This window comes from Colletotrichum godetiae (genome assembly GCF_030913485.1).
Source record: "Colletotrichum godetiae strain CBS 193.32 chromosome Unknown BDP55scaffold_65, whole genome shotgun sequence".
Classification (NCBI taxonomy): Eukaryota; Fungi; Ascomycota; class Sordariomycetes; order Glomerellales; family Glomerellaceae; genus Colletotrichum; species Colletotrichum godetiae.
The window spans coordinates 191160-218217 of record NW_026851313.1 but is presented as its reverse complement, the minus strand read 5'-3'; the positions used below and the strand labels follow the sequence as shown (position 1 = coordinate 218217).

Below are 27058 nucleotides of genomic sequence, written 5' to 3'. Positions count from 1 at the left end.
CCTCAGTGCAACATTGACAAATGATCTTGGGCACTTGTGGCAAAGTCTTCCTCCGTTGTTGACTAATCGGGTCTATGTTGGAAACTCCAAGCTTTGGGGCTCCCAGAGAGGATGGAAGAACCGGCGACTTTCTTGAACATTTCATGATAACAAGATAGATCCTGGACACGCCCACTATAGTTCCTGCATCGGCAAAATATCGATACGAACTCTGTTATCGTGTATGATGACATTCATATAGCGCCACTGGAGTGTAGCAGGATTGGGCTGTCACGTCGCCGACGCCCCTAGCCGCCAACTCATCAGGCACACATCATCATCTTCCCTCCGGAAGAAGCGCCTGAAAATCATCTCTATAAAGCATTCAAAAACTCATTATGTGCTCCATCCAATATTGTGAACTAGATGTACTAGTTACAAAACTCTGCGCAACCGTTTCCAAAGAATTCCCGGCCTCGCTTCCTTCTTAGCCTCACAGCATGTGCGGTGGACTTAGCCCGACTCAGTTAAACTTGAGGTTTCCCTTACTAGCCATGAAGAGACCGAAGTAGACAATTTGATCTAGGGTTAGTCCACTAAACTTAATGCCCACCGGAATCTTCGCCGCATCCGAATCAGGGTAGTTCTGGGCCAGGAACTGGCTATACAGGTTATACACGGCAGACGCGGGCATTGCGTCGTACTGCTAGCTTCGGTAATAGTCCGATATCTTCTTGATCAGCACGTTATTGCCGTCATCGGAATTTGATGCAGCGTCACCAACAGCGAGACGAATGCGGGCATTGAAATCGGGGTCTTTGATAGGGTCCTTGCCCGCATCGGATGAAGCGGAGGGGTCGTTTAAATTGCTGTACGCGACACTGTCGAGGTCCCGGATCAGGCCGTCGAGCTGAACGACTCGTTGTTGCTGTATTGTAGTATCGATTAGATGTGAAGGGCTTGTGAGATGTAGAACTTGATCCGAGAGACAGGGAGTGGCGTCTTACATCCATCAAACGCCAGAGACGGTAGTCTTTGACTGTGCTAACCCAGTCGGTGGGACTGAAAGTCAAATATTAGATTACAGAATCATCTGAAATATTAAAAGGAGATTCTGGAGGCATTGTCTGCTGGAGAAATACGAACTTGGATGCGAGAAGCGTGTTTCCACCATTAGCATCCCAGGTGAGCCGAGCCCCTTGATTGAGAGATGTACCTCCTGCCTGCGACCCCGTACCGCTAGTAGATGCTATGCCAATAGATGCACTGACAGACGGAGTCTGGATGCTCAAGCCTGCGGCTGTGCGGGTGGTATCTTTGACTTGGTCAAGGGTGGCCAGCTCATTCTTGGTAACATTACGGGAGCTGTGCAAGTAACCTCCCAAAGTGAAAGAAGTGGCAAAGACAATTCCTAGAATTGGGTTTAAGCATGGGTACTGCTTAAAGTCATTTATCATCCGCAATGTACCGTACTTGCGGTGAAAAAGTGCAACTTCATCTGTAGTTGATGCGGCCTTTGCGTCCAAACTGCACTCCGGGTTCATTTCTAGACTGTCTGCGTCCAATTCAATCACAATGCGCGGCAGCTTGTGTCACTGTTAGCTTAGCCAGCCATTGTTGAGGTTACACACTGACATTGTAAGTCACGGCGAGAGAGTCGACATCGGTACTCTGATTATCCTGTTGACTCCAAGCATGCTCCTCGTCGAAGGCGGCAAACACGGTAAGAGGAATCTTGGCTCCCCCACCACTTTTAGTTGTTAGTGTCGGAGTTCAAGCATTCGTCTATTGTGTGTATGTTATATATGCAAGGCCAATTGCAGAAAGGGTTACACGTACAGGCTCCCGAGACCGACAAGGAGTTGAAGCCTTCTTTGATGAGTGAACGCTGATTCTGCTGTCGTATTTCGGTTAAGGAGACCGAGGCAGTGTTGTAGATATAGAAAGGCGGAATCGAAGGATTGCACTTGGGCTGTACAAATAATCCAGTCAGGCCTGCCCGACAAGGCCATCCGGTGTGGAGGACAGGAAGCGACTCACCGGTTCGGTTTATGGAATGGCGACTTTATTAGATGCATCTGCAGGGGGTGTAATCGGAGGAACCGTTGCTACCGAGATTCCAGGGGTGGCGATGCCTCGCAGCCTGAATGCCTGCTTGAGCGCCTTCACCAGAATTCCCTTGTCAAAGTCTGTGTAGTAGCCGTGGAGGGCCCGATTGTTTTTCAGCACCGAATCCCACTGCATCCCGGTGGGCTCGCCGGGCTCCTTATAACCGCTGGTACCAGCGCTCGCCGCATAGTTTGATCCCAGTGCGGCCAGAGTCGAATCAGCAAAGGTTGGCAGTATGCCGCGGTCGAGGAATCTGGCTTGTTTGGCCTGCTCCAGAACCTTTGCCATGGTGGCATTTGTTTCGGGAATTGGCTGGAGCGGAGCTACAGGATGGGTGCTGTCAAGTACCTTCACCAAGAAGGTTGAGACACCCGGACCTGTGGTTGCTGGAGCCGGGTACGGAACATCTGCAGCAGCAGCAGCAGCGGGAACCGAGGCTGCTACGAGTGCGGGCGGGGGCGGTGTGGCAGAAGCTTTGAGAATTGCATTACCCTGGAAAGACACTATTTAGTCCTTTGATTCGTCTTGGATATAGGTAGTTGAGCCAACTGGTGGCCTGATGCTAATGCGGTTTGGAAAGCTCTTACCTCTGTTGTAAGGGTCATGTAGTACTCCAGCGTCGTCTGGTCATCAAGGAGTGTTTTACCGTCTGCCGTGAAGCGCAGCTTGTTGGAACTTGGAATTATACATCAATGGGGATATCGGTCTCGAGCCAGACATGCCGATTCTTGCGTAATGAACTTACATGTTGTACTTGCTCCGAACATTTGATAGTATGATGGTGCTCAGTTGCCCGCCTGCTAAATCGGTGCTGGGAAATGACGAGAACACTATCCCAGCTGGGCCATCAATGACGATCTGGAATTTTGGAGATCAATCGGCCATGTTTGGAGACTGGATTGCAAAATGGATTTGAGGACGGGGTTGATGATCGATATTGGGGATGGGGTTGGCAACAGGGGATAGGGTCTGTTGGTTGACTTGATGGGAACCCTGAGGTTTTGTAGGAGATGCAGCACAAGGCTTGCTGGTTAGAATTGCAAGGGCCCGAGAAGGGAACCGAGGGGAAAGAAGCAAGGAGGCGTAAACCGCTGCAATTTTGGTGATATCATCTTTGCCAATGATTCGTCTTCTCATAAATGAGTTCTGAGCTAAGTCACGGTCTCTCATGTAGGTATCTGGCATTGCTCAACGCAGTATTCTGGTCTGATGTCCCAAAGTCGACAGAGCGGTGAGATGTAGATGGTGTAACACCTGCGAGGTGAACGTGTCAAAATACCTAGACGATGGCTGCCACTGTTGCTTTCGTGCAACTCAGACTAATTTACACATGACCCCATCACGATTGCCTCTGAGTCAATAGACCTCCCACCAGGGAGACTTAACTGAAGGCCAGGGATCGATTCCACCTATGGAGCCTCTTTTCCTTGCAAGTTTTGACCTGCTCGGCATCCATGGGGGGAATCGTTTGGTACGTGGATTCAACCTCAGAGCTGAATCCTGAGTCAAATCTTGGCCAACTACTAGCATCGAAAGCGGCGGTGATGCTGCACGGAGAAGACGTTTGGGAACATCAAATATATGCGAAGATATGTGGACCAGCGCTAGTGACTGCCCGCCGGTATGCTACATGGCCTTCATGTCTCAAGCCCCGGGAGTTCTCGTCCCGCAATGAATCTGCGTTATCCCTGGATAGGGACGAAACCGAATACCTCTCCTCGCAGGGCACGATGTCCAAACCTTCCGAAATGACAGCAACCCATTTCAAGCGATAGGAGCGAAGGCTGAAGATTACCACGGTCTCGTCCAGCCGACTAAAAGCTCAGCTTACGACTCAAAACGGTAGTAGGCGCTCTTGGTAATTCCTTCGCCGATAGAACGGCCAAGAAGCAAAGGCTGATAATGTTCGTTAACATCTCTGGTCTAGACTGACCGCAGCCTGCATTCCTCCGCCACGTCACTGTTCGAAACAAAGGATGGCGACAGAGGTGTATCCCGCATCTGTCCAAGGCATGTGCAACAATGGCTCTGAGTCACTCATGTCGAAGCAAGCCAGAGTTTCGTCGAAGGGACGCCTCTGTTTTCCACAATTTGTGCATTACCTAGACAGACCATGTGACAAAAATATATAAAGACCACCAACGCCATCTGAGGTCGACCAGGGTTTGCGCTACCTAAGTGCTTTCATACATATTACCGCATTTGCCACGGATTCTGAATAACGTACACTCTCGGGATTTCCAGCTGCGCTTCGTTCTAACTAGAATGGCATCTGCTGCGACCGCCACAATGACTCCGGTTCCTGAGTGGAATCCCACCACGAACGGGGAAATCGCGCTCAAGGTTTCTTTGGAGAAGCTTGCAGCTTCGACGGATCGCGTCCTGCTGACTCCCGCGGCACCGTCCCTCGCTAAGACCAAAGAGCAAGAGAAGCAGCAGGTAAAGTTTCTCCTTCAGAGCAAGGCGTATTTCAGTTGGTTTCGCCCTCAAGAATCATGGAACGTCTATAAGCTGACTCTACGCTCCATCAAGACCTCAAGGCCTATGTCCTGAGTGGCAAGAACTTCCCCCAACGAATGACGAATTCGATAAGAAAATCTCCAAAGATGCATTCAAGCGTCTCGAGGCTGTCGACAAATCCATCTACGACGACACCAAAAACATGATGGTCGGTATAGGGATGACTTGCGGAGCCTTCTACGATGACAACCTGTTCCAGATTGGTGGGTTTGTCATTGCTGTTTATCAACAGTCTATAGTCTTCAACTTGCCTCAACCGTGCTCTCAGCAGTTCCTAATTTGAAATAGTTCAGGCTGGCACTGTGGCCAAAACCTGGACCGAAGATACCTTGGAAAACCTCCAGGCCAAGGAGGTCCCCGCCATGGGCCTGCACGCTCAGCTAATGGTCCTGTGTGACCCAAAGTACAAGACTGCGGCTGATCTGGACGATGCCTTCACTCGCGCCCAGAGCGCTGCTCGTGGATAGCTGGGATTGCTTGAACAAACGGCCGTCAAGAAATCTGCTGAAGCTACAAACATCGTTACCGCGCTACTCAAGGTACTTTGGAGAGCCCAAGGTTGCGACTTTGTCTGTTCTCAAGCTAATTCGGCGTAGTTTAAAGCCGACACTACACCCTTCGCCAAAAGCCTCGAGAAACTAATCCCAAAGTACAGCAAGACCCCACTCACGTTCGACGACAAGACAGTGAACGGCTACTTGGCCTACCTCAACGCCGACTACGACGAAGCCATGAAGAATCTCAGTCAGGCGCTGGGAGACTACAACAGCAAGTACGATGACTGGAAGACAGCGACGGGCGTCGCCATCAGTATCGGTGTGAGCTTCGGCTGGATGCCCCTATACGGATGGGCCACCCTGGCATTCGTCGCACACAAGGCTGACACCCTCCACACGGCGTGGCAGGCGCTGTGGGAGAACTACGAATCCCTTGAGATGGAAAACGAGAAGGAAGCCCGGCTAATTGACTTCGTCACCACCATCGTGGGACAGGTCGACGATATCGACAAAAAAATCCAAGGCGCCATTCAAGCCGCCGGCACGCTCAGCAGCATGCTGCAGGAGCAGGCCGACGCGTACAGCGGCATCAACTCGACGCTCGCGTACCTGAGCTTTTATACCTCCAGCACCGATCCCGCTAACCGCCAGCTTTTCATCGAGGGCAAGCTTCAGGTCGCCATCACCCAGCTGGAGGTCCTGCATCCCGCTAGCGAGGGGTTCATGAACGCTATCTTCAACGAGGACCCGAACTTTATGGTGCCGACGTCGCTGGCCTGAGGGCACAGAAGCCATGTTACTGCACTGACCAAGACTGGCTTTGATGGCAGGGTAAGATATCAGACACAGTGCGCAGATAGTTTAGTTAGCTATCGATCATTGAAGAAAGAAGCGGCGAACGTCTTAGTCGGATGTTTTTTGGATGTGAAGCCCTTGCACACTGCCTTGGGAGCCCCCGATGGAGGTGTGCGATTCTTTGAATTGAATCCCATCAGCACTAGGCCGTTGGACCATGATTTTGCCCTTTTGGAATGGTTTGCTACCATTCCTAGCATTAGCAGAAGAATGCAAAACCGAAGTTTGAATTTGACCCTTGTCGCGGAAATGATTCTCGATATCGATGTCTAATAGTTGCCGACGTGCACCAAGATTGAGGTATAGTCATAGGCAATAAGAGATGAAACGTTGACTTCTAGATCAAGGGTATATCGATCTTCAGCTTCGGTAGCGATTCAAAATGTGAAAGGTTTCCGCTTAGTTCTAGCAGTGGGCTTGATAATGGTCTAGATATTGTTCCAAATACGCCTCTCGTACTCGCATGTGCCTTGGTACTGTCAAGATCGGTATGACTCTGTGCAAAATACATTATTGACACCGCGAGAAAGCCGATAATCCTTTGATATATGGACTTCTGCGTCGCTGAAAACGCAAGTTGAGTCTGCATGCAGAGGTTGACACTTGCCTTGCGACCAGTAGAAGTGACATGACTGGAGAAATTCAGATGGCTGCAAACATACCCTCTTCACAGCTTCAATGTCGACAAAGGAGGCGCACCAATTTAGGCGCGGCTGCAAACCTGCCTTAGCGCTCATGCCCAGGCCGTCAGCAAGATGCACCAAGTACTTTAAGTAACGACAGTAATTATCCGTCGGGGCTTGGTCTAATTAGCATACACTGCATGCTTTTGTTAGCCACTCGGGTATTCACACATAACATGTACGTGGCATTGCGGAATTCATAATTCTGACTTAGTAGTCGCACTGGTAATGTATCTGCTACATGTACCTAACAGCAACGCAGTCGATCCCAAAAGCAAGCTTCAGCGCGCGCAAATAGTGCAAGTCATGTTTCTTATAGTGCAGGAAAGATCTGCAAATCTTCGGACATATCCCGTCTCCCTGTCTACGCCACTCCTTGCTCCAGTGCTCCTGTTTGATGGGCCCGCTCCAACGTTGGATCTTGCCCCGTTGCTTGATCAAAAAGCACGTCAGTCGCTAAGTAACGAACCAAGTATCCGTACTTAACAGTGAGCATAGACTACAATGTGGTGTTCGCGTGTGGTCCACCAAGGCCATGGCTAGCGGAGTACGTTGAGACGAAGAGTTGCGTTGGGGGTGAATGAGAGTGGCCTATCAGCAGAAAGCCATTAAAATTAAGTATGTTAGAAACGTCGACTATACAAATGTCTAGTTACATGTAGTCTGAGAAATTCTTACATACTACCGTGTACACGTTCATATCGGCTTCTCGGCCTGGCGAGTCTTGATGAAGACGCCGCCATCGGCTACTGGGAGCGCCCAATCACGAAGAAAAGCGAATCCGAGCAGCGCCGCTGTCGAACCCCCAACTTACGGATACAGTGGCTCTTGTCGCCGGCCCCTCTAGCCTCAATGCCCTTCAAAAGCGGCACCCCCATTGGATTTATACGGCACCAACTGGTTGCCTAAAGTTGCTAAGATAATTGCGCTGCCAAAATTTGCATTCGCAGGCTTCTGCGGTGCGAGCCAGGTCCCAGAATGTTCACGCATCGGAAATAAAAGTGGCGCGGGTTGGCTCAAATCACGACTAACTTGCCCAAAGTAGAACAGATGCATATCCCCTGACAGGAAACTTCCGTAGTTACTTACATTAGGCATATGGGGCCGTGGAGGAGACGTCACTACTCTCAATCGAGCAGATTTTGTGTCCCATTCAGCATTCAGGGGGGGCGCGTAGGGCGCACGCACCACAGCAAGACTGTAATCAACCAATCAAAGGGATCTTGAAGGAGCAACTTACACCTATTCGATCTATCGGTTAAATTAAAGTGACAGGCGTAGTCTGTTCCAGGTAGAAAGACTGCTCCTCTTTGCGAGCCTACCGTCTTTACGTACCGTATTCGCGTATGGCGAATGGCTGACATCGACGCTTTATCAGAGGCTGCGTCCTTCCACAGGTTCGATGAGGCTCAGTTTTTCTCAATCCATTCTCTATTGCTATTGAGTTGTTTCTGCTCAAGTCTTTCTTTTTTTTTTCCACCTTGATCTTGAATTGCCTTGTTTAAGTCTGTCCATTCGTTGAGTTCCGAAACTCATTATTTGCATTCAAATTCTCTTTCCCTTCATCTTGATAACATTTTCCACTTACGACTAAACCCCGTGGATTCCGCGCTTTTTACGGACATAATGAAGTCGGCTTCAACTATCTTGGCGGTCTTGGCGGCCGTTGTCAATTTGACTTCCGCTCAGACCGTGACCGGAAAGGCGGAGGGCTTCGCGACCGGAGTTACCGGCGGCGGAAGCATTGCCGCCGTCACGCCCAAGGACATTGACGAGCTGACAAAGTACCTGACCGACGACGAGCCCCGTGTCATTGCTCTTTCTCAGGAGTACGACTTTACCGAGTCCGAGGGCACGGAGACCGGCACGGCATGCGCCAACTGGGGCACCGGCGCCGCTTGCCAAAGAATTATCCTGGACGACTGCGGCAGCGCCACCAAGGAGACGGACACTTGGTACAAGGCCGCCCGTACGCCTATCGACGTCGGGTCTAACAAGACCATCATCGGTGTCGGTAACAAGGGCGTCATCAAGGGTAAGGGTTTGAGGATGCAAGGCAGCAACGTCATTATCCAGAACATTGAGATTACCGACCTGAACCACAAGTACGTTTGGGGAGGTGACGCCCTGTCTTTCGCTGGCGCTGATCTTGTCTGGGTCGACCATGTCACGGTCAGTAAAGTGCTGCCATAATCTAAGTATTTGTAATTCGAAGCTGACTTGAATCAAGACTACCCGCCCCGGACGCCAGCACTACGTGTTCGGATTCACTCCTAGCAAGCGCATCACCCTGTCTAACAACTTTATTAACGGAAACTCTACCTTCTCCACTGGCTGCGATGGATACCACTACTGGACTTTCGAGATGGTTGGCGAGGATGACCAGATCACCATGAAGAACAACTACGTGTACATGACTGCCGGCCGTGGTCCCGCCCTGAGTGGTGCCACCCTGCTTCACGCCGTCAACAACGTCTGGGAGGACACCAAGGGACACGCGATCGAGGGTGGCGACGCCAAGGCTCGCGGTATCTTCGAGGGCAACGCCTTCATCAACGTTAAGCAGCTCGTTTCCGACTACCAGGGCAAGCTGTTCACCGCCCCCGACGGGACCGCCGCCGCTCAGTGCAAGACTGCGCTCGGTAGAGCCTGCGAGCTCAACGTCTTCGAAGACACCACCGACGAGTTCAAGTACACCGACACCTCCTTCTTCAGCGAATTTGATGGTTTCAACATTGCCAGTGCCGCAGCTGGCAGCGAGATTAAGACCACTGTCCCCAGCAACGCCGGCATGGGCAAGCTGAGCGCTTCCTCTTCTTCCTCCGATACCACAGCTGAGGCTGCTGATGAGACCACCGACACTGTTGTGGCTACCCCCTCCGCCGCTCCCGCCGCTTCCACCTCCGCTGCGCCCAAGGCTTCTGAGGCTGCGACTTCTGGATCTGTTGCACTCTACGGCCAGTGCGGTGGCCAGGGCTACTCCGGTGCCACTACCTGTGCCTCCGGCAAGTGCCAGCTTGTCAACGACTGGTACTCTCAGTGTGTCTAAGTTGAAGGATTGAAATCAACTATAAACGGCCTCAGAAGCAAGAAAGGGGAGAGGTGTGCACACAATCACGGGTAACGGCAATTATGTTGCGTTACCCACCCTTTTGTGATATTATTTCGGATTCATCGGATCCATGCATGTATACTTTTCCTCTGTAAATACATTATGGCCTGGGGCTATGTAGAAAATGTCAGCCTTTTGCATCAAATGTCTCCTCCGGGCGAATACTTTCCTAATTCGATCAGAATCCTATTTTGAAACCACTATTCATGCCAGGATCATGAATCTTTAGAGCTCGTATGACTAGCTCATGTGGTTTGATATCTACCTGAGGTAGTGGGTTGGGTAAGTAAGGTACCTAAGATAAGTTAACGGCGGCGGACAATATCCGTAGTTTGGCATGGGATGAACACTTAACATAGCCGAATTACCAAAGCTTTTCAGGTTCCGATTTCCCGGGACAAAAGCTTCAATTGTGGGCGATTTAAAGCAATGGCAGAATTACTCGTCAATTCGTGGGTTTCACTGCTTTTTGTTCCCACTCTCGCTCCCGCTTTCGCTCTTTGCCGTGGCTTAGGCCGCGTCAAGTTCTTCAGTTCATCTAAGTCTCGAGTCGTGAACACGATCATCGCACATCTCAGCCTTATGGCAGTACCAAAACATCGAAACCACTGGAATCCGGATATAGTCGTCTACCTATGTTCAGCCCTATGGTGTTGACATATCGGCGTGCCAAGGAATGGCTATTTAAGTGTCTATAGTATCCTCTCTTCAGCACCCGTTCCATCATCTCACAATTCAACCAAACAGTCAACAATCACTCCAACAATTCACCACTCACTTCATCAAACTCTCTTTGAACCAAAATAGACTCAATCATCTTCAAAATGCAGTTCTCTACCGTTACCGCCATGATGGCTTTCTTCCTCGCTGCCGCAACTGGGTAAGCTACTAACTTTCTCCAATCTCATCCAAATCGTTTATTCCTTCTTTGTCACTTCTTCTGTTATCCAACAACAAGGCACACTATATCAGGTCTCTAGTAATCTGTGGCTAACAAGTTCTCAGAGTCACCGCGAAGCACCACACCCGCCTCCACTGCATCACTGCCTCTGGCAGCGGGCAATTTATCTTCGGCTTCCCTGTAAGCTCCCACTCACCGCCCAAACCCCGTTTCTCAAGATGAAATATACTGATGGCGGACTAGAATGATGCTGTGACCAACAAAGTCTGCCCTAGCTTCTGCTCCGACTGCACACTCGGTGACGACGACGGTCACCGTGTTTGCAACTCTCCCGGCAAGGAGATGGACGGTGATGGTTTCTCGAACGCTTGCATCGCTGCCGGTGCCAATGGCAGTGAATAAGCGGCTTCAATAGTTTAGCTGAGCTGTAGTCTCTAGCCCAGTTTCTGGTGCCAAGTCTCAATTCAAACAGCATAGCCTAAGTCATGCCTGAAGCTTGATATTCTTGATCCAAGGTACTGACTTGAGGACATCTGTGTTGCGTTTATAAACAATCCAACTATCGGTTTTACGCAACTGTGCACTCTATGCTGCATAAAGCTATCAACTGCTAGACAGACGATTCCTATGATGTCGCCGATACCGCTTTTATCTTCGGCTTCCATGGGTTTTTCGTAGGAGGAACCACACGGCGAGTATTTTAGGTCGAGCCAAGCAATAGAAAATAGACTTTAAAGGTTCTTGCCAAGATCCGCTATCAACGTCTCGTACTGAGCCTCTAATCCTGGCTTAATCCTGTTTCGGCCACATCAAAGTCGTGAACCCCGTCCAAAGTTTAAAGAGGTGTTCAGATGGACCACCTTCGACTCGAAAAACTGCCCGTAATACCATCTACAATGAACCTGGTATTTCTACAGTGGGCAGAGAATCAGCACCGAGGGTACAGAAACCGAAGCCTTGAATATCCTAAACGTACGGCAAATTCTCTCTTGACTAGGACTTAGATTTCTGCGCGGACAAAAGCCAACTGCCGCGTACCCGCTTGCGCAATGTCGCGCAGGATGGCATCATCATCAACCACCCTAGCAAGACGTCCTAACGGAATCCAAAAGGAATGGTCATCAGCCAACCACAGTATCGAGACACGAGGCCGAGATAAGCTATCGGAAGAATAACTACATCCTCTTTATTGCCGGACTTCTCGCCATGGGTGCGCAAGTCTGGATTTTCGTCGGGAGACTCCCGACCCATGCCTGCCGGTGATGTGCTCCCATGCGGCATTGACGACTTCAACACAAGGCTTGTCGATGTTTCCTTAAAACTGATCAGGATAAATGTCCATTACGAAAAGAAATGATGTGTTAGACTCGGCGGTCTCGTCTCATACTGCTGCAAGTCCAAGTGCATTTTGAGACTCATACGCCATGTCGACTCTGCCGATTCGCCGTTGGTATCATTGGTTTGCGCCGACTGATACCCCCGAGGAGAGGAAGCTGATTCTCAAACTTGACTTGCTCATCGTGCCCTACGCTTTGTATGTTTAGTTTCTTTGACATACTCTTTGTCAAGACTGACCATACCCCCGCAGCATCATCTATTGGGTCAAGTACATCGACCAGATCAACATCAGTTAGCAATCCACCTTCAAGAGGAACTTCACCCTTTTGCCAATTCCCGCTAACACAACATCAGATAATGCCTACGTTTCTGGAATGGCCGACGAGCTCGGCTTCCACGGCAATGAGCTTGTCCAATTCCAGACCATCTTCGTCGTTGGCAATGTAGTCGGCCTTTTGCCGTTCATCTACCTGTTCCCAAGAGTACCGATGCATGTCCTCGTACCGACCCTTGATCTCGGCTGGGGACTTTTTACTCTGCTCCAATATCGCGCCAACAGTTACGCTGAAATCATGGCATATCGGTTCATGGTGGCCATCTTCGAAGTGAGCTCCCCTCTTCTATCCCGGCCGTCTTGAATCAAAGCTAACAGTCAAACCAGGCCTCGTACTTCCCAGGTGTTCACTTCGTCCTCGGATCGTGGTATCGAAGTGATGAAATCGGCCGTAGAGGCGGCATCTTCTACATCGGCCTAACCCTCGGCATCCTGACGGCATCCTTACTACAAGCCGCAGCAGTGACATACCTCGACGGGACTCACGGCCTAGCCGGCTGGCGCTGGCTCTTCATCATCAATGCAATCATTACGCTACCTCTGGCGGTAATCGGGTACTTCGTGTGGCCCGGCACGCCCGCAAAGCCAAACAAGCTTCTCATGAAGGAGTCCGAACTTGACCTCGCACGCTCGCGTCTGCAAAAGGCCGGCGCATCAGTCAAGAGCACGCCTTTCTCACTGAGCCTCTTCAAACGAGTATTTACAAACTGGCGGTTCTACGTCTTGATCATCTGGGATATCTTTTTCTTCAACACGAGTGCGAACAGCGCTGCCTTCTTGTTGTGGATCAAGAGTCTCGGTAGATACAGCACCGCCCAGATGAATAACCTGGCTGCAATCAGCCCCGGGCTGGGAATCTTCTTTGTGCTGTTCATCAACTTCAGCGCAGACTTGTGGATTGGGCGTCCGGCTGCTATTACCCTGGCATCGGCGATCAACTTCTCGGGACTGGTAATATTGGCTGTTTGGAACGTGCCGGAAGCCGCAAAGTGGTATGCGTTCAGCACCACATACTCTGCTGTCGCAGTCTCTTCAGTGCTGTACGGCTGGGCCAACATCATTCTCAAGCATAACATCGAGGAGCGAGCGTTGACCTTGATCCTCATGACGGCTATCGCCACATCTACAAACGCGTGGATACCGCTGTTTGTGTACCCGACTGTCGAAGCCCCGAGGTTTCCAAAGGGTTATGTGTACTCTGCCGTCATGGTGGTTCTCCTGGTTATCATGACGCAGGTTGTGAGAGTGTTACTAGGTTCTCATGGGTAAGTATTCTCGATGGCAAGAACGAACAAACTGGAAGCTGACTTTTTTCTAGGGAAAAGAGGATTCGTGAAACTCAGGACAATGGTAGCACTGCGGACTCTAGTGAAGGGCACCCGCCAACGAACTACGAGGTATCTGACCAGAAAGGACCTATTCCTGGAGTTGCTGCAGTTTGATTGAGCTCTCATGGTGGCCTCAGAGGGAGGGGAGGAGGTGAAGTCGATTTAACTTTATGTGAGGACCGTTGATCAAAAGGTGCGGCATCGCCGCCGTAAACCAAGTCTCCTCTCATATCTGAAGATCGTCACTAATGGCAACTAATAATCAATACTTAACTGAGGAGTGCGAGTCGCGATGCTTGATGTGATGTGTACCCGACGGAGACAATGTCTTGGGGTGATGAGAGCAGGCCAGGGGAAAGGGGTAAGTTGAGATTCATTCGAGAGGTTAAGAGTAATCCACGCAGCTCTCAATGGTATGCGATGATCCAGTGTCATTCCCTCGCATATTGCCTTGAATCGGAGCCATCATCAAATGATATTCTTCTAGATTTCATCAATTCATTGCAGACTTGAGCTCTCTATGCCCGCACCGCAGTCCGCAACCCATCCTCTCGCACGCGACCTAATATCCCTCTCTCTTATTAACAAGATTGGCAAGCTTCTTCCCCTCACTCAACCTCTTCAAATTCAGCTCCAGAATCCCAAGCACCCTCTCCCCATAACTCGTAGACAACCCACTAATATGCGGCGTAATCAGCAAATTCTTCGCCTTCCAAAGCGGGTGCCCATCAGGCAACGGCTCCGGATCCGTAACATCCAGCGCCGCGCCCCGAATCGTCCCCTCCTCCAGCGCCGTAATCAAATCATCCGTATTAATAATCGGACCCCGCGCGATATTCGAGATAAACGTTTTCTTCTCCGCCAGGATGCCAAATTCCTCGGCCGAGAGCAAGTGACTCGTCTTATCCGTCAACGGCGTCGCGACGACGAGTAAATCGAGCCCGGAGCCGAGGAAAGCGTGCAGATCGGACTTGGAGGCGCCCGAGAACCATTTGGAGGGGAATTTGCCCTCCGGGTCGCCGAGGCCCGGGGGCGTGTAGGAGTCGTCGCGCTTGGATTCGGGGGTTGGGCGCGGGTGGAGGGTGTAGGCGTGGACTTTGAAGCCGAGGGCGGTGGCGACGCGGGCGGTTTGTCTCCCGATGCTGCCGTAGCCGAGGATGCCTCTGCGGTGTTTGTGTGAGAATGGGGGTTCTTGGGTTGGATGTGGATGAGGTTCTTACATTGTGCGGCCGACTGCGTCTTCTACGAAGTCGTTGCCGCGCTGCCAGTGGCCAGAGCGGTAGTTGTCGATGTACTTAGGAACTGGGGGGGCCAAGTCAGGTGAGTGATTTCGATACGTTAATAGCTTTGGTGAATTCTCTCTTACGGTTGTGCTGGAATGAGAGGAACGTTGTGATGATCCATTCAGAAATTTGAGGTCTACCGTCCTCACGTCAGTCAAAAACTCCCAGCCACGAATCCCAAAGACCAATCTCACCCGTGGACACCATTCGCCGTGCAAAAGCTCACATCCGTATCCTTGAACAACGGGTCCTTGAGAATATGATTCGCGCCGGCGCTCTGGAGCTGAACATAGTGTAGCTTCGGCGCGTCCTCGACGGCGGGCAAGGCGCTGCCAGTCAGCAAGATAGTCACGTCCTTCCACTCGTCGTGGTTGAAGGTCTCCTTCGGTTTCCTGTCGGCCCAGGCCAGCTCGTGATGCACCACCTTCAGATCGGGGAACTCAGCGTGCACCCTGTCGAGCCACTCCTGCGGCAGCGGGAACTGAGAGAGGACGAGGAGCTTGTGGCCCTTGAGGGTCTTATTTGGCGGCGGGAGGAGCATGATCATTGATGTGGTTGGTGTTTTATGAGGAACGCCTCAGTGGGATCTTGAGAGTGAGACGGGGTGGTCGATAAGCTAGGCGTATAGCTTATAAAGCAAGCTTAGGGACTTGGGTTGAGACGAAAGCCGTTGTGTGAGTTGAGAGTTTGAGAAGCTCCGACGGGATTGGGGGTTTCGTTTCAGCTGATGATCGCAAAGCAAAGCAGGCCAAGCTTCTCAAAGCTCAACCCTCGCTCTTCCAACCCACCATCGGCATCTTTATGGGATTCGGTGGGTGCGGGGGGCGGTTTGCGCATCACAGGGTTGAATTGCGCAACAGGCAGGTCGGAAAGCCGCCGATGCGACCGATGGCCGGGGTGGGGGAAGCCATTAAACTAAGCCAAGTTCCTTAATTCGTACCACTCTGTCACTGTAGAAATGTGTGTGGGGGAGAGGATGTCTTCGGGGTTCAGACGGTTGGGTCAATGGCGTGCGGCAACATTGTCCATGTCATCATCACTGGGCAAGGATAAGGATACTCTGGGTCCAATGGTAAAGCGGCATCGAGTGAGTTAGCAACTTAGCATAAACTTATCAATCACTCCCGGCCCGGTGTCGGCGACGGGCGGGACTTGCGGTATTGGATATACGGTTCTCCCGCCGGGCACCAACCTCATCTCCCGCTCCAAACGCCGGCCCTCATACCTTTATGAGGCTGATAATGCCATTGAGTTTTCAATAAGAGAGAAGGTTCTATGACAATGTAAGCCAATCGACCGGGGTCTTTCGGAATGAAACGCTGATGCTTTGTAATTCACGATAAGAATGAACTGGCTGCTCAACTCCACAATCGCACCCCATACTCTTGGCGATTTTATGTTGAGAATCTTCATTCTTATGAGATGTCCTGGGCACTCATTAAGACTCATCATGATTTATCTCTTTTGTAGTACAATGAGCATACTCATGAGAGTCCATTTGAAACATTCAAGCAGGCGGTGAGAACCACAACTAGATTCTGCCGTGGCAGTTGAGGGGGACTTGCATGAAAGCTTCCCCACCACATGACACGAGGCGCGCCCTTGACAATCACTTTTCAACATCTTATGGATACAGAGCAGTAGACAGTAGAGGTACAAATACCACTTCGCGATCACGACATATGAGGCTCTGCTGGTCCTCGATATCGCAATCTTAGTCATTAGATTTACATCATCGGCCATCTTGTAGACTTGAAATGGCATCTGTCCGACACGCCCGCCGGGAGGGTAAGTGAACGAAGCGTCCCACTACCACCACCACCACTCCCAGGATGACAGACCACGGACTAACACCCCACCAGACATCCCCACCATCCTAAGCCTCATCAAGGAGCTCGCAGACTACGAGCACGAGCTCGACAGCGTCCTCGCAACAGAAGAGACCCTCGGCGCCACAATCGCCTTTGCGCCCTCCTCCCAGACAACCTACACGCAAGGCAAGCCCCAAACGGAGCCCACATCCCCCTCCAAACCCGCGCGATGCCTTCTCCTCTTTAACGAGAGTGGCGAGGGCGTCGGCATGGCTCTCTACTTTTACAACTACAGCACCTGGCGTGCCAAGCCGGGCGTCTACCTCGAGGACCTCTACGTGCGCCTCTCGGAGCGCAAAAAGGGCTACGGCAAGCGGCTGCTCGTCGAACTGGCCAAGGAAGTCGTCGCCATGGAGGGCGGGAGGCTTGAGTGGTCCGTCTTGAAGTGGAATGAGCCGAGTATCAAGTTTTACGAGTCCATTGGCGCAAATGCCATGAACGATTGGGTTGGCATGCGCGTCGATGGCGACGCCTTGCCGAAGCTGGCTGGCTTGCTTGATTCGTGAGAAGAGCCAGTGTCTATCGGAAGAAAAAAGTAGTTACAATCATACAAAACATCTTTATAAAGACCGGCCTTGATCCGCAGGGTGCCTTTCTGAGATGCCCTGCGTCACCCTTGGTGGCACTCAACTGCCTGCAATCAAGTTGCCCCGGCTTCTATGGTACCTGAGACCTTGATTCTCTCGGCGTTCCAGCTTCTCTGGAATCGTTCGGCTAGATATATGGATAGGGGATGATGTGATCTCTTCAGGACCAATGGCGCTGTCCGCCCATTTTGACGTGGAATACATGATGCTAAGCCCGCTAATCATCAGTTGGCTTGAGATACTTTCAGTCTCGTGGCCTGGAATCTCTGGGCTTGGAGAATTTGAAGTTTCCGAAGCTGCCCGGTGTGGAGTCAACTTCACGCGGAGGTCTAGATGACTGAGGGTTTGAAGTCGCGAGGCTTTCCTTCAAAGTCGCCTGATGTTCAGGACTTCTCGGAATCAGGCGACTTGGATCGAGGCTCGCTGGTCGCGCCGGCTTCACCACCGGAACTGACTTGCTTTGAACCCTTAGGGTGGGCTTTCTCACCGTCGGGCATAGGGCTGCTGGTCGTTGCAGACTTGGGTGGCTCTGGCTTCGGCACGCGCCCCTGAGCATCGACGCCCTCGAAGAAATGATGGTGGGCAGCAGTGACCACGGGCAACTTTGGTTCCACGCGACCCCACACAGGCCTTGCCGCTTTGTTTCCGGGCCCCTTCATATATGAGGTTGCCTGCCACAGCTTGAGATATTCGCGCCGCACAGCGCGCCTGGAGAAGATGGGGCGATCGCTCTCCTTAATTCCAAGCCGACCTGTCTTACTGCCGTATTCAACAAGGAGGCGACGTGCTTGCGAAAATGGACCAAGGTCCTTCTTGCCAGTGAGCAGTTCGAGTTTTCGTTGACCAGCTCTCTCGACGTCGCGGACAGGGATATGGGCGGAAGATTGCCACTCCCATGATTCCCCTTCGTTTCTACTACTGTTAAAGAGTATCGAAGATCGGTCGCTGGTCATGGCATCTCCGGAGGCTTCTATAGGGCCGGCGATACGCCTTCGTTTTAACATGTTGTACATCTCGGGAGGCGCCTCTCCGGATGCGAGTTGCTCCAAGGACTCCCACTCTTCCTGTGATACCGGGGGCATGATTTTGTCGGCCTGGGCCTTCCAGAACTTTCTTGTGAGTTTGGTCACTCTCCTCAATGCAACTGAACGGCCCCAGCCGTCCTGCTCGGGTACGTCTTTTGTTGGATCGAGATCGCCAATTGTGCCTCTAGGAAAGGCGGCGCCTGTTATGTTCCGTTGGTGACTCTTTTGCGACCGGAGGTATCGATCCAGCTTAGGGAGGTCCCAATTTTCTTCCATGGGACTGAGATGCTGCCGAAGCCAGGGCGTGGGCTCGTCCCAGGTGTATGTGCGGTTCCAAGGGTGGACTTTGGCGCGCTTTTTCATGAGCTCTCTCTGCATCTCCTTTTTCTTTGCGAGCTCTTCTAGCTTGGCAGGGTCGGCATTCGGGTCGCAGCCTTTGAGAACAAACGAAGCCATGAGCTCGCGGCGGGATTTGCCAAGTCGGCCAAAAACATGCCACATGACACGTCGTAGGCGGTCCTGATCGCCTTCGACAGCAGCCTGGAGCGCAGGAATCTTGTGTTTCGCATCGGCAAGGACCTTTTTGCGGCGGTCCTCCTCCTTCTCTCTATCTTCTGCTGGGTTGAGGGACTCGAGGATTTTCAGCTCGGTTTCTGCCATTCGATCTCGCTCGTTTCGGAAGGTGGTTCGTATGCGATGATCGAGGAAGGGCCGTATGGAGGGAGGAAAGTAAGTGGCGGAGCGCAGCAGGTGACGGTAAACATGCAACGGCTGCACTGGACGTGGTAGAGGTATTCGGGTCTGCATTGCGGCGGTCGGAGGGCCGTCGCAAAGGACGGCGAGAGAGGGAGAGAAGGTCAGTCGAAAGGTAAGGCTAGGGAGAGACTGGTCTTTTCTTCATTGTGGTTGTTTCCAGGTCGGGCAGAGACGCATGTGGGATGTCGAGCAGGATGCATGCAGATGACAATGCAGAGTGAGGAGCATCAAGAAGTTGCCCTGACAGGACCTGCACCGTCACCTGCAAGCTCTTGCGCCGCCGCCGTTGGTTCGCTGGTTCGGCTGGTGAGAGGCCGACTGGCCCAAGCTCCGGAGGTGGGGCTATTTTCGGCCCAGATCGGCGCCCAGCTTCCACCATGAGATATTCACAAAGAAAGGCATCTGAGAATCAAGTACGTACGGATAATGGCATGGCCATTGTGGAAAAGCATAATTCTTCGAATTTCATTTTATTCCCTACGATGAAAAGGAGATCAGGTACCTACTCAGAGGCTGATGAGAGGGCAAGGATGGAAGGTGAAGTACGTTGAGGCAAGGCAAGTTACCTTACTCGGTACTTAGGGAATGGGGATGTGAGCGTGACGCAGGTCGCTTTGTGTGAAGTGATGGGCGAGTGGGAGGCGCATTGACTGCCCCTCCTTTTACCATGAGAGTGGTGTTCAGTTCCATGATCAAGGGGTGTGGCCGTGAATGGAAGCAGCGCATGGTGAGTCAAGAGTTAGAGTGAGAGTGAGAGTAAGAGTGAGACGCGTCACGGTCTCTTTCCTTCCACCATCCAGAACGCGTTTAGAGGTGAGCAAGGGGCCAAGGGGGGGGGGGGGGGACCTTCCGTCTCGCACAATCAATAAGATACGTACCGACCAGTTGACCGAGCAAACAGTGGCCAGTGCGCCTCGCTTAACAAATGGGAAAGCACCAATTCTCCCCCTCCCTCCCCCCCCGTGCCTCCCTTCCCAAGTGTCCACGGTTCCGCCTTCTCTCGGTCTCTCTCTCCCCCGTTCCTCCTGGCTCCCACAGCGTGCACTTTCTTCCACGTCCCCCCCGTAAATTGAGACGCGCGACACGTCCGCGGCTCACATCCCCAAGACACGCCCTCGCGAAATAGACACGTCCCGTCATCTTTAATTGAAATTCCCTTTTCGGGCGCAGCGCCGCGGGCCCTTTTTCATTTTCGGACCCGGCAACCAAAGCGACGAATACTCGCAGTTGTGAACTCTGTCAGATATCCACTTGATCTCCAGTTCGCCCGTTGTCTGGACGCTCCAATCTCAACCTCACCTTTCTCTTTTTGGTGACCATTTTTTGCGTCTTTCTGGAACCTCAAATTCGCCGTCTCTAATCTGCTCGAACCCGAATAACCTTTCTCTCACTCTCTCCCTTGAAGAATAGCCGCCCACCACCCAAACTTCGCCTGCGCATCCCTCCACTCACAAACCCACGTATCTGCTGCTGCTTGTTCTTCCAGCTGCCCTGCTCTACTTTCTCTATTGCTGCTCCTATTGCTACTGCATCCGCATAGCATTCGCAGCACACCACACCACACGCACAAAGCACCCGGCCAAAGGTGGCGCAACGCAAATCACCGCAAAGCAACGCACCGCACAACGAGCCCCAACCAAAGGGAACAAGACGGGGGCTGCACGCATTTCGCATTTCGAATCAGCGCAACCTCCGAATCCACTGCCCTCCTCATCTCCTGGGCTTCCACAACCACAAGACCCGCCAACGTCGATTGATCGCCTCACTTATTTAGAGCTCCGTCCCTGCTACGTCTACGGACCCTCTACTCTCCTCTCCACCGCCTCCGGCTCCCATCGCCTTGCCATCGGTTGCTCGCTTCCAATGTGCTAGCGCTGGCACATGTCTTCGACCACCCTCACAACTAGCCATCCCTCCCGCTCCCTCCATCCCCGCCGCAAATCGTCCTCGTCCGCCGCTCGACGCCACGATCATTGCGGGAATCCCGCTTCTACAGCAATGATGCCTTCCGCATCGCAGTCACAGCCATCATCTCAACAGTCCTTTACAATGAGCCAGCAATCTCAAGGCGGCTACCGAGCCTATGGAGGGGACTCGAGGCTCGCCAACGATGCCCCGCAGATTTACAGCGTAAGTACCGGTCCTACTTGTGGTCGTGCTACCCCAATGTCGCAATCCATAATGGGCAGTCGCACTGACAAGCGCAACTAGGCCGTCTATTCCGGTGTCGACGTTTACGAAATGGAGGTCAATGGTGTCGCCGTTATGCGCAGGCGGCAAGACAGTTGGCTCAATGCCACCCAGATCCTCAAGGTAGCTGGTGTCGACAAGGGAAAGCGCACAAAGATACTCGAGAAGGAAATCCAGACTGGCGAGCACGAAAAGGTCCAGGGAGGCTACGGGAAATATCAGGGCACCTGGATCAAGTTTGAGCGAGGCGTCGAAGTCTGCCGCCAATACGGCGTGGAGGAGGTCCTGCGTCCCTTGCTGACGTATGACATGGGTCAAGATGGAGGAGTTGCAGGCCGAGGAGACTTCAATACCCCGACCAAGGAGCAGGCTATGGCAGCGCAGAGGAAACGAATGTACAATGCCGGAAACGAAGCGAGGACGAACGCCATGGCCGGTCTCAACGGCACCTTTTTCAAAAACATCTCGAGCACTGCGTCGCACGCTGTCGCTGCTATCAGCAAGGCACGATTCGACTCCCCTGGCCCGAGAAGCCGCAACGGACCGACCAAGGCGCCCAGCTTCAGCCGCCAGAGCTCCATGCAGAATGGCGACGACTTCCCCGGCAACTCCCAGCAAAGCTTCGCTTCCGACTACGGCAACCAGAACGACTCGGCCTACTCGACTCAACAAACAAGCCAGCAGTTTGATGGCCCAGAGCCGCCTAGGAAGCGGCAGCGTGTGACCATGACACCGCAGGACAGCTTTGGATACAATAGCAACTCTATGGAGATATACCAGAACCAGTTCCCCGGATCGCCCACGGAACCCAACGAATCATTCATCTACTCTCAGGCCAACGCCCCGGCACACGATGGCCACAGCCCCCTGAGTCCTCTACCGTTTGAAATGTCTCCGGATGCCGAAGCGAAGCGCAGCATGTTGATGAGTCTGTTTATGGACTCGGCTACCTCGGATCAGTCAAAACATGAGATGCTCCGGACATTAGCACCCATTGAACTGGACATGCCTATCGATCAACAAAGTCACACTGCTCTACACTGGGCCGCCACATTATCTCGCATGTCGCTCCTGAGGGCCCTTATCACAGCAGGAGCCAGTCCTTTCCGAGTGAACGCTTCTGGAGAGACTGCTCTGGTTAGGGCATGTGTAGTGACAAACTCCATGGACCTGGGACAGTTCCCCGATCTGCTTGACGTTCTTGGGAGTACAATTGAGGTCCGCGATAGCAAGGGACGGACGGTTCTGCACCACATTGCCATGACGAGCGCCGTGAAGGGCAGGAACGCGGCAAGCAGATATTACCTCGAAAGCCTCCTGGAATGGGTTGTGCGACAGGGCAGCAATCCCAACGGCCAGCTCACCGCCAATGGAAAGGGAGATAGTGCGCCAGCCAGCTCACAATCCCAACCATCATCACAACCTAAAATGGGCATTGCTCGCTTCATGTCGGAGATCGTTAATGCCCAAGACCACGCCGGTGATACGGCCTTGAACATCGCAGCACGGATAGGCAACCGGAGCATCATCTCACAACTACTAGAGGTTGGTGCTGATGGTGAGATTGCCAACCGCGCCGGCCTACGCCCTGTAGACTTTGGCATTGGGGGCGAACCTGCGGATGAAGCCTCCAAGATCATCAACGGAGCCAATGGTAACGCGACAAATGGGGATGTCGAGAAGAACGGACTCGTCAGCAGTGAACCTACAAAGGAAAGCAGTGACGATATTATTTCATGTGAGTCTCTTACTAAATCACCATTCCTTTGACCGCATCACCAACCTGACAATCATCAGCGATTACACATCTTCTTACCGAAGCAAGCTCCACCTTCCAAAGTGAGGTGAAGTCAAAACAAGTAGTTATCGAGTCTCTCCACACCACTCTCCGCACAACATCGGCCCAATTAGGCGAGGCCAAGAGAAACCTCGAATCCATGCAAGCAACGTTGCGCAAACAGCAACTCGCGCGGCAAAAGGTCTCAAACCTGAGCCACGCCCGCGAAGAAGAACAAGTCCGCCTCACGCAGGAACAGAACCGCGCGGGACGAACAAATGCCCTCTCCTCGTCGTGGGAGACGGAACTTAGCGCCGCGCTCGAGACGGCCGGCACGAATGGCGAGGGCGGCCTCTTGCCCTCGGCGGCGACCCTCAAGGCGAGATTGAGCGCTGTATCGGCACGACGGGACGTTACGCGCAAGATGGCGGGCGCGCTGAAGGGGCGGAGTAAGGACCTCGAGGTCAAGTACCGGCGCGTGGTGGCCATGTGCACGGGGGAGCCTGAGGACCAGGTCGATGCAGTTGTCGATGGTCTGCTGAGGGCGGTGGAGAGTGAAAAGGGCGAGTTGGAGGTTGAGCGCGTGAGGCGGTTCCTCGGTGGTGTAGAGGGCGTGGTCCACTAGTGCGTGGCTTCGCATCTCGACAGAGAAGTGAGAAGAGTAAAGCAGAGATGGAAGAAAGGCGGTCGGTCGAATAGAGCGGGATAAGCTGTGTTGTGTGGATATCGTCATACCCCCTCGTGTTGGAGAAGCATCTATATTCGAAAAAGGAGTGGTCTTTTGCCAGATTTTAATCTTTTACCCAAAGGCGTTCGAGGAAGGGAGGGAGGCAATTCAGGAGATGCGCGAGAGGCTCTGGATATCATGATATTATTTATTCGTGTCAAAAAAGACAAGACAAGGCTTTCAACATAATCAAGTCTTTTCAATTTTTAGACTTGCCGAGGGTTTTCCAACATGCCCCCCCTCCAAAGGTATGAATGCTTTGCCCATGGATAGTGAATATCCCAGGGGTGGTTTGCCTTGTTCGAATATCCCTTCCAAAAACGCCTTGCAATGCTGCTGTGAGATTCTGAAAAAAACCATTGAATCGCTTCTCCTTCCTTTCCTCTTTCCTGTTCGTTCCTCTCTTCCCTGCTTTTTTTGTCTTCCCAAGTTGTGAGATCCCTCACCGCGCCAGGCCAGACGCGTAAAGGCCCTCCCATCGTTCCTCAACGCCGCCCACCAACTTCTTTGCCCTTTCGATCTCCCTGTCCAACTCTTCTACATTACGTGTAAGGGCGCTGACCTCCTCAAACCGCCTCGCATCCCGTGCAGAGTCCACCATTTGCTGCACCATGAAGCGTTGCTCCTCCAGGACCACCAGGCGCTCACGAGCCTCCTTCTCTTCCGTCTCCAGCGCTGACACGGCGGTGCTAGTCTCGCTTGCCTGGCTTGCTGTCTCAGATTCAGCAAGCTCCTGATTGCGGAGTGGCGATAGGTGGAGTGACGATGAAGAGCCATTCACACTACCAGACTGTAGGGCTCGGAGACGAGAGGCTTGTGATGACCGAGAACGTAGGATTTGCGGCACCGACTTGAGGGTCAACATATGAGTATGTAAGAATGTGGAGGCCGCGGCATAGACGGCTTGCTGTAAGCGAAGCTGCGTCTTAGAGATTGTCTTCATATCACGGAGGCGACGGGCGGCTGTGTCGTATTTGGTAAAGGCATCGGTTAGACGTTTCCGGATTTTCGAAGCCTCTTGAATCTGAGCATGTGTGGGAGGTGGTTTTGATGATTCATCTCCATCGTCCCCCTCTGGCTGGAGCGCAAGTAGTGTTCGTTGGAAGATGGGCATAAGCTGACGAATACCACGTTCAAACTGGCGCAGTGTCTCATATGCTCGCTGGTCGGCTGGCTTGTGGGAGATGGTGGAGGCAAAGTCGCGTTTCGCAAAGATTGTGTGGTTGCACTCGCGGCACATGCGAACATCGATGCTGAGTTGGCCGGGCTGTGCCGCCGTCGGGGGCTTCTCCGTCGCAGGGCTCGTTGCTGAGACTGTTAGGCGCGATATTCGTGATGATCCCGCGGGTTGAGACTCACGACTGGCTATGCTCAAGCCCACTTCACTCGAGCAGCCTGTAAGTGGATCGGCGCAGACCACCCTGCCACATATCCGGCAGTGATGTCGTCTAAACGTCCAAGATCCAAACTCTTGTTGGCAATATGGGCATTGCGTGACGGAGGCGTCGTCCTCCCACGTAACCACCGACTGCTCAATCAGTTTCCTCTGGTTCTTCTGACCTGCCAAGGCGGCGACAGGCGACAAAAGGCTTCCTCCGTTTGTCGTGACCTCTTCGGGCGCATTCGCAAGCAATTGCGTCAGCTTTGTCAAACGCTTTTCCAGCCTAGCCACTTCGAGATTCTGCCTCTCCACCCTCTTTCGTCGCATCTCCGCAAATATCGAAGTGTGATCAATCAGGACACCGTTGTGGTCGTTGTAGCCATCTCTCGACTTGTAACACGTCTCGCAGACTCGGACCCAGTATCCCCGCACGGGGTCGTGCTGGGCAGACCTCGACAGCTTCATCTGGTACATTGTATGCTCCTCACAAAACAGCCTGCCGCAATTCCTACAGTTGATGCTTCCATTGACAGCCCCGAGGCCTTTCCCACAGGTTGGGTCGGTGCATCGGTCGTTGCTCGTTTGGCGTTGCCAATGCGATCGAGTAATGAGCTCGTCCGGGTCTATCGGCCCCTCGATGAGCTTCGCGGTCGTGGGCGGCGCGATGGGCAGGGACTCGTTGGATTCGAAGACGTCGAGACCTCGCAGTTTTTGGTTGATTATGGATAGTGGCTGGAATCGTTTGGCCTTGAGCACCTGCTTGTCAAACCAGGTGCGGACCTCATCTTGTTCGACTTCGGGAAGTTCTTGGTGGTTATCGTCGATGTGTCTGAGTAGGGTCAGAGACTAGAGTTCAGCGTCGCAAGGACGAAAAGCCAGATTCACCTGTTGAGTTGAAGCAGCGTCAACTGGGGGTTACCGTTAGCGCGTCTCTCTCATTCATGGCAGAAGGTTAGACGGACCATTTCCTCCTCACATATTGGGCAGACTAGCTTCGAACTGGAAGTCGCGGCTCTCGATGGACCGCCAACACTAATGTTGGATCCAAGATCCTGGGCAAAGCCGGGTAACGGGCTCGATACTGGAGGCGACGCCGAGGAGGAGTTGAGGGATAGGGTGCTTTCTGAGGGAGCAAAGGGACTAGGTGTGCGTTGGTGGCCGTTGACGGCGGGAGGCGCGGGAGGGGCGAGGCCTTTGCCGCTGCCCAAGATGCGGCCGCCTCCCAGCTTGCGGCCGGACATCGTGGAAGACGGAGGACGATAGCTACGAGACCATGAATCGATGGTTGAGAGGAGCGGACGTCGAAGTTGGTTTTCTTCGGTTGTCTCGGCGGGGAGTCGAGCGTGTTGGAAGAGCGGGGATTTTGATGTGTAGATGGCAGATGACAGACGCAAGTCGCAGGTGCAAGTGCAAGTGGTTCGTGGCGGTAGTTCGTCTTCACGGGTGACGGCCCCCCCGTCACCTCAGCTCACGGGCAGGTTGGTTCCAGTTCCAGTTCCAAGTCGCAGGTTCCCGCGCAGCCCGTCAGACCTCTTCCCTGTCAAGGATTACCAGTAGGAGCATCAGCAGCAAGCGGTGGGCGGCAGGGCGGTGGGTGAAGGTCTGAAGGAGGAGGACAGGGGTTGGGGAGCAACGCATTCGGCGGGATTTGGAGACTGGGACGCTAAAGACATGCGCTAAAGGCCGCACTAGTGGAGAAACGGGCAGACCAGGGCCCACAGACAGGGGAAAGGCGGGGCAGCCCGGTGCCGACTGATACAGAGATACTTCCATCAACATGTATCATCATCATTGAACGAAGTACA

At 52.8% G+C, this 27058-nt stretch overlaps 11 protein-coding genes across 11 annotated transcripts; 7 read left to right on the top strand and 4 right to left on the bottom strand.

Annotated features, from left to right (window-relative positions):
- Positions 1 to 502: 502 nt before the first annotated feature.
- On the bottom strand, positions 503 to 2376 carry BDP55DRAFT_733615 (uncharacterized protein; the record flags this gene model as incomplete). Its single annotated transcript, XM_060580115.1, has 8 exons — positions 503 to 685; positions 764 to 907; positions 987 to 1041; positions 1126 to 1390; positions 1448 to 1565; positions 1615 to 1729; positions 1836 to 1951; positions 2092 to 2376. 8 exons carry the CDS (start codon positions 2374 to 2376, stop codon positions 503 to 505), a joined length of 1281 nt encoding a protein of 426 aa, XP_060423875.1.
- Positions 2377 to 4377: 2001 nt separating this feature from the next.
- BDP55DRAFT_720175 (uncharacterized protein) lies at positions 4378 to 6194 on the top strand (the record flags this gene model as incomplete). The annotated part of the gene is made up of 5 exons (XM_060578459.1): positions 4378 to 4532; positions 4621 to 4811; positions 4897 to 4994; positions 5076 to 5147; positions 5205 to 6194. The coding sequence occupies 5 exons, from the start codon at positions 4378 to 4380 to the stop codon at positions 5883 to 5885; spliced, it is 1197 nt and encodes a 398-aa protein (XP_060423874.1). The 3' UTR covers positions 5886 to 6194.
- A 1772-nt stretch (positions 6195 to 7966) lies between these two features.
- On the top strand, positions 7967 to 9898 carry BDP55DRAFT_680828 (pectin lyase). Its single transcript, XM_060576139.1, has 2 exons — positions 7967 to 8815; positions 8874 to 9898. The coding sequence occupies exons 1-2, from the start codon at positions 8270 to 8272 to the stop codon at positions 9690 to 9692; spliced, it is 1365 nt and encodes a 454-aa protein (XP_060423873.1). The 5' UTR covers positions 7967 to 8269; the 3' UTR covers positions 9693 to 9898.
- Positions 9899 to 10506: 608 nt separating this feature from the next.
- Positions 10507 to 11058, top strand: BDP55DRAFT_772895 (uncharacterized protein; the record flags this gene model as incomplete). Its single annotated transcript, XM_060581150.1, has 3 exons — positions 10507 to 10635; positions 10761 to 10836; positions 10900 to 11058. The coding sequence occupies exons 1-3, from the start codon at positions 10580 to 10582 to the stop codon at positions 11056 to 11058; spliced, it is 291 nt and encodes a 96-aa protein (XP_060423872.1). The 5' UTR covers positions 10507 to 10579.
- Positions 11059 to 12080: 1022 nt separating this feature from the next.
- Positions 12081 to 13770, top strand: BDP55DRAFT_697960 (major facilitator superfamily domain-containing protein; the record flags this gene model as incomplete). The annotated part of the gene is made up of 5 exons (XM_060577740.1): positions 12081 to 12190; positions 12245 to 12285; positions 12349 to 12599; positions 12656 to 13593; positions 13647 to 13770. The coding sequence occupies 5 exons, from the start codon at positions 12081 to 12083 to the stop codon at positions 13768 to 13770; spliced, it is 1464 nt and encodes a 487-aa protein (XP_060423871.1).
- A 273-nt stretch (positions 13771 to 14043) lies between these two features.
- BDP55DRAFT_620798 (D-isomer specific 2-hydroxyacid dehydrogenase) lies at positions 14044 to 15960 on the bottom strand. Its single transcript, XM_060571343.1, has 4 exons — positions 15134 to 15960; positions 15023 to 15075; positions 14877 to 14958; positions 14044 to 14819 (listed from the first exon to the last, which is right to left on the bottom strand). Exons 1-4 carry the CDS (start codon positions 15484 to 15486, stop codon positions 14219 to 14221), a joined length of 1089 nt encoding a protein of 362 aa, XP_060423870.1. The 5' UTR covers positions 15487 to 15960; the 3' UTR covers positions 14044 to 14218.
- Positions 15961 to 16107: 147 nt separating this feature from the next.
- On the top strand, positions 16108 to 16517 carry BDP55DRAFT_368784 (uncharacterized protein). Its single transcript, XM_060567090.1, has 2 exons — positions 16108 to 16222; positions 16284 to 16517. The coding sequence occupies exons 1-2, from the start codon at positions 16215 to 16217 to the stop codon at positions 16459 to 16461; spliced, it is 186 nt and encodes a 61-aa protein (XP_060423869.1). The 5' UTR covers positions 16108 to 16214; the 3' UTR covers positions 16462 to 16517.
- A 179-nt stretch (positions 16518 to 16696) lies between these two features.
- On the top strand, positions 16697 to 17316 carry BDP55DRAFT_637293 (acetyltransferase; the record flags this gene model as incomplete). The annotated part of the gene is made up of 2 exons (XM_060572978.1): positions 16697 to 16727; positions 16802 to 17316. 2 exons carry the CDS (start codon positions 16697 to 16699, stop codon positions 17314 to 17316), a joined length of 546 nt encoding a protein of 181 aa, XP_060423868.1.
- Positions 17317 to 17780: 464 nt separating this feature from the next.
- Positions 17781 to 19229, bottom strand: BDP55DRAFT_563769 (uncharacterized protein; the record flags this gene model as incomplete). Its single annotated transcript, XM_060570274.1, has 1 exon — positions 17781 to 19229. One exon carries the CDS (start codon positions 19227 to 19229, stop codon positions 17781 to 17783), a length of 1449 nt encoding a protein of 482 aa, XP_060423867.1.
- A 1998-nt stretch (positions 19230 to 21227) lies between these two features.
- On the top strand, positions 21228 to 23770 carry BDP55DRAFT_733607 (uncharacterized protein; the record flags this gene model as incomplete). Its single annotated transcript, XM_060580114.1, has 3 exons — positions 21228 to 21308; positions 21390 to 23106; positions 23166 to 23770. 3 exons carry the CDS (start codon positions 21228 to 21230, stop codon positions 23768 to 23770), a joined length of 2403 nt encoding a protein of 800 aa, XP_060423866.1.
- Positions 23771 to 24082: 312 nt separating this feature from the next.
- On the bottom strand, positions 24083 to 26851 carry BDP55DRAFT_680818 (FYVE zinc finger protein). The gene is made up of 3 exons (XM_060576138.1): positions 26216 to 26851; positions 26139 to 26161; positions 24083 to 26082 (listed from the first exon to the last, which is right to left on the bottom strand). Exons 1-3 carry the CDS (start codon positions 26492 to 26494, stop codon positions 24315 to 24317), a joined length of 2070 nt encoding a protein of 689 aa, XP_060423865.1. The 5' UTR covers positions 26495 to 26851; the 3' UTR covers positions 24083 to 24314.
- Between the last annotated feature and the right edge of the window lie 207 nt (positions 26852 to 27058).

What these genes read in the sequence shown, in the direction of transcription:
- BDP55DRAFT_680828 (XM_060576139.1), top strand. Translation starts at nt 8,270, where the DNA reads ATGAAGTCGGCTTCAACTATCTTGGCGGTCTTGGCGGCCGTTGTCAAT. An exon ending in TCTGGGTCGACCATGTCACG is followed by an intron (nt 8,816 to 8,873) that starts GTCAGTAAAGTG and finishes ACTTGAATCAAG; the next exon opens with ACTACCCGCCCCGGACGCCA.
- BDP55DRAFT_620798 (XM_060571343.1), bottom strand. Translation starts at nt 15,486, where the DNA reads ATGATCATGCTCCTCCCGCCGCCAAATAAGACCCTCAAGGGCCACAAG. An exon ending in ACGGCGAATGGTGTCCACGG is followed by an intron (nt 15,076 to 15,133) that starts GTGAGATTGGTC and finishes TGAGGACGGTAG; the next exon opens with ACCTCAAATTTCTGAATGGA. An exon ending in CCTCTCATTCCAGCACAACC is followed by an intron (nt 14,959 to 15,022) that starts GTAAGAGAGAAT and finishes TGGCCCCCCCAG; the next exon opens with TTCCTAAGTACATCGACAAC.
- BDP55DRAFT_680818 (XM_060576138.1), bottom strand. Translation starts at nt 26,494, where the DNA reads ATGTCCGGCCGCAAGCTGGGAGGCGGCCGCATCTTGGGCAGCGGCAAA. An exon ending in CAATATGTGAGGAGGAAATG is followed by an intron (nt 26,162 to 26,215) that starts GTCCGTCTAACC and finishes GGTAACCCCCAG; the next exon opens with TTGACGCTGCTTCAACTCAA. An exon ending in ACGCTGCTTCAACTCAACAG is followed by an intron (nt 26,083 to 26,138) that starts GTGAATCTGGCT and finishes GACCCTACTCAG; the next exon opens with ACACATCGACGATAACCACC.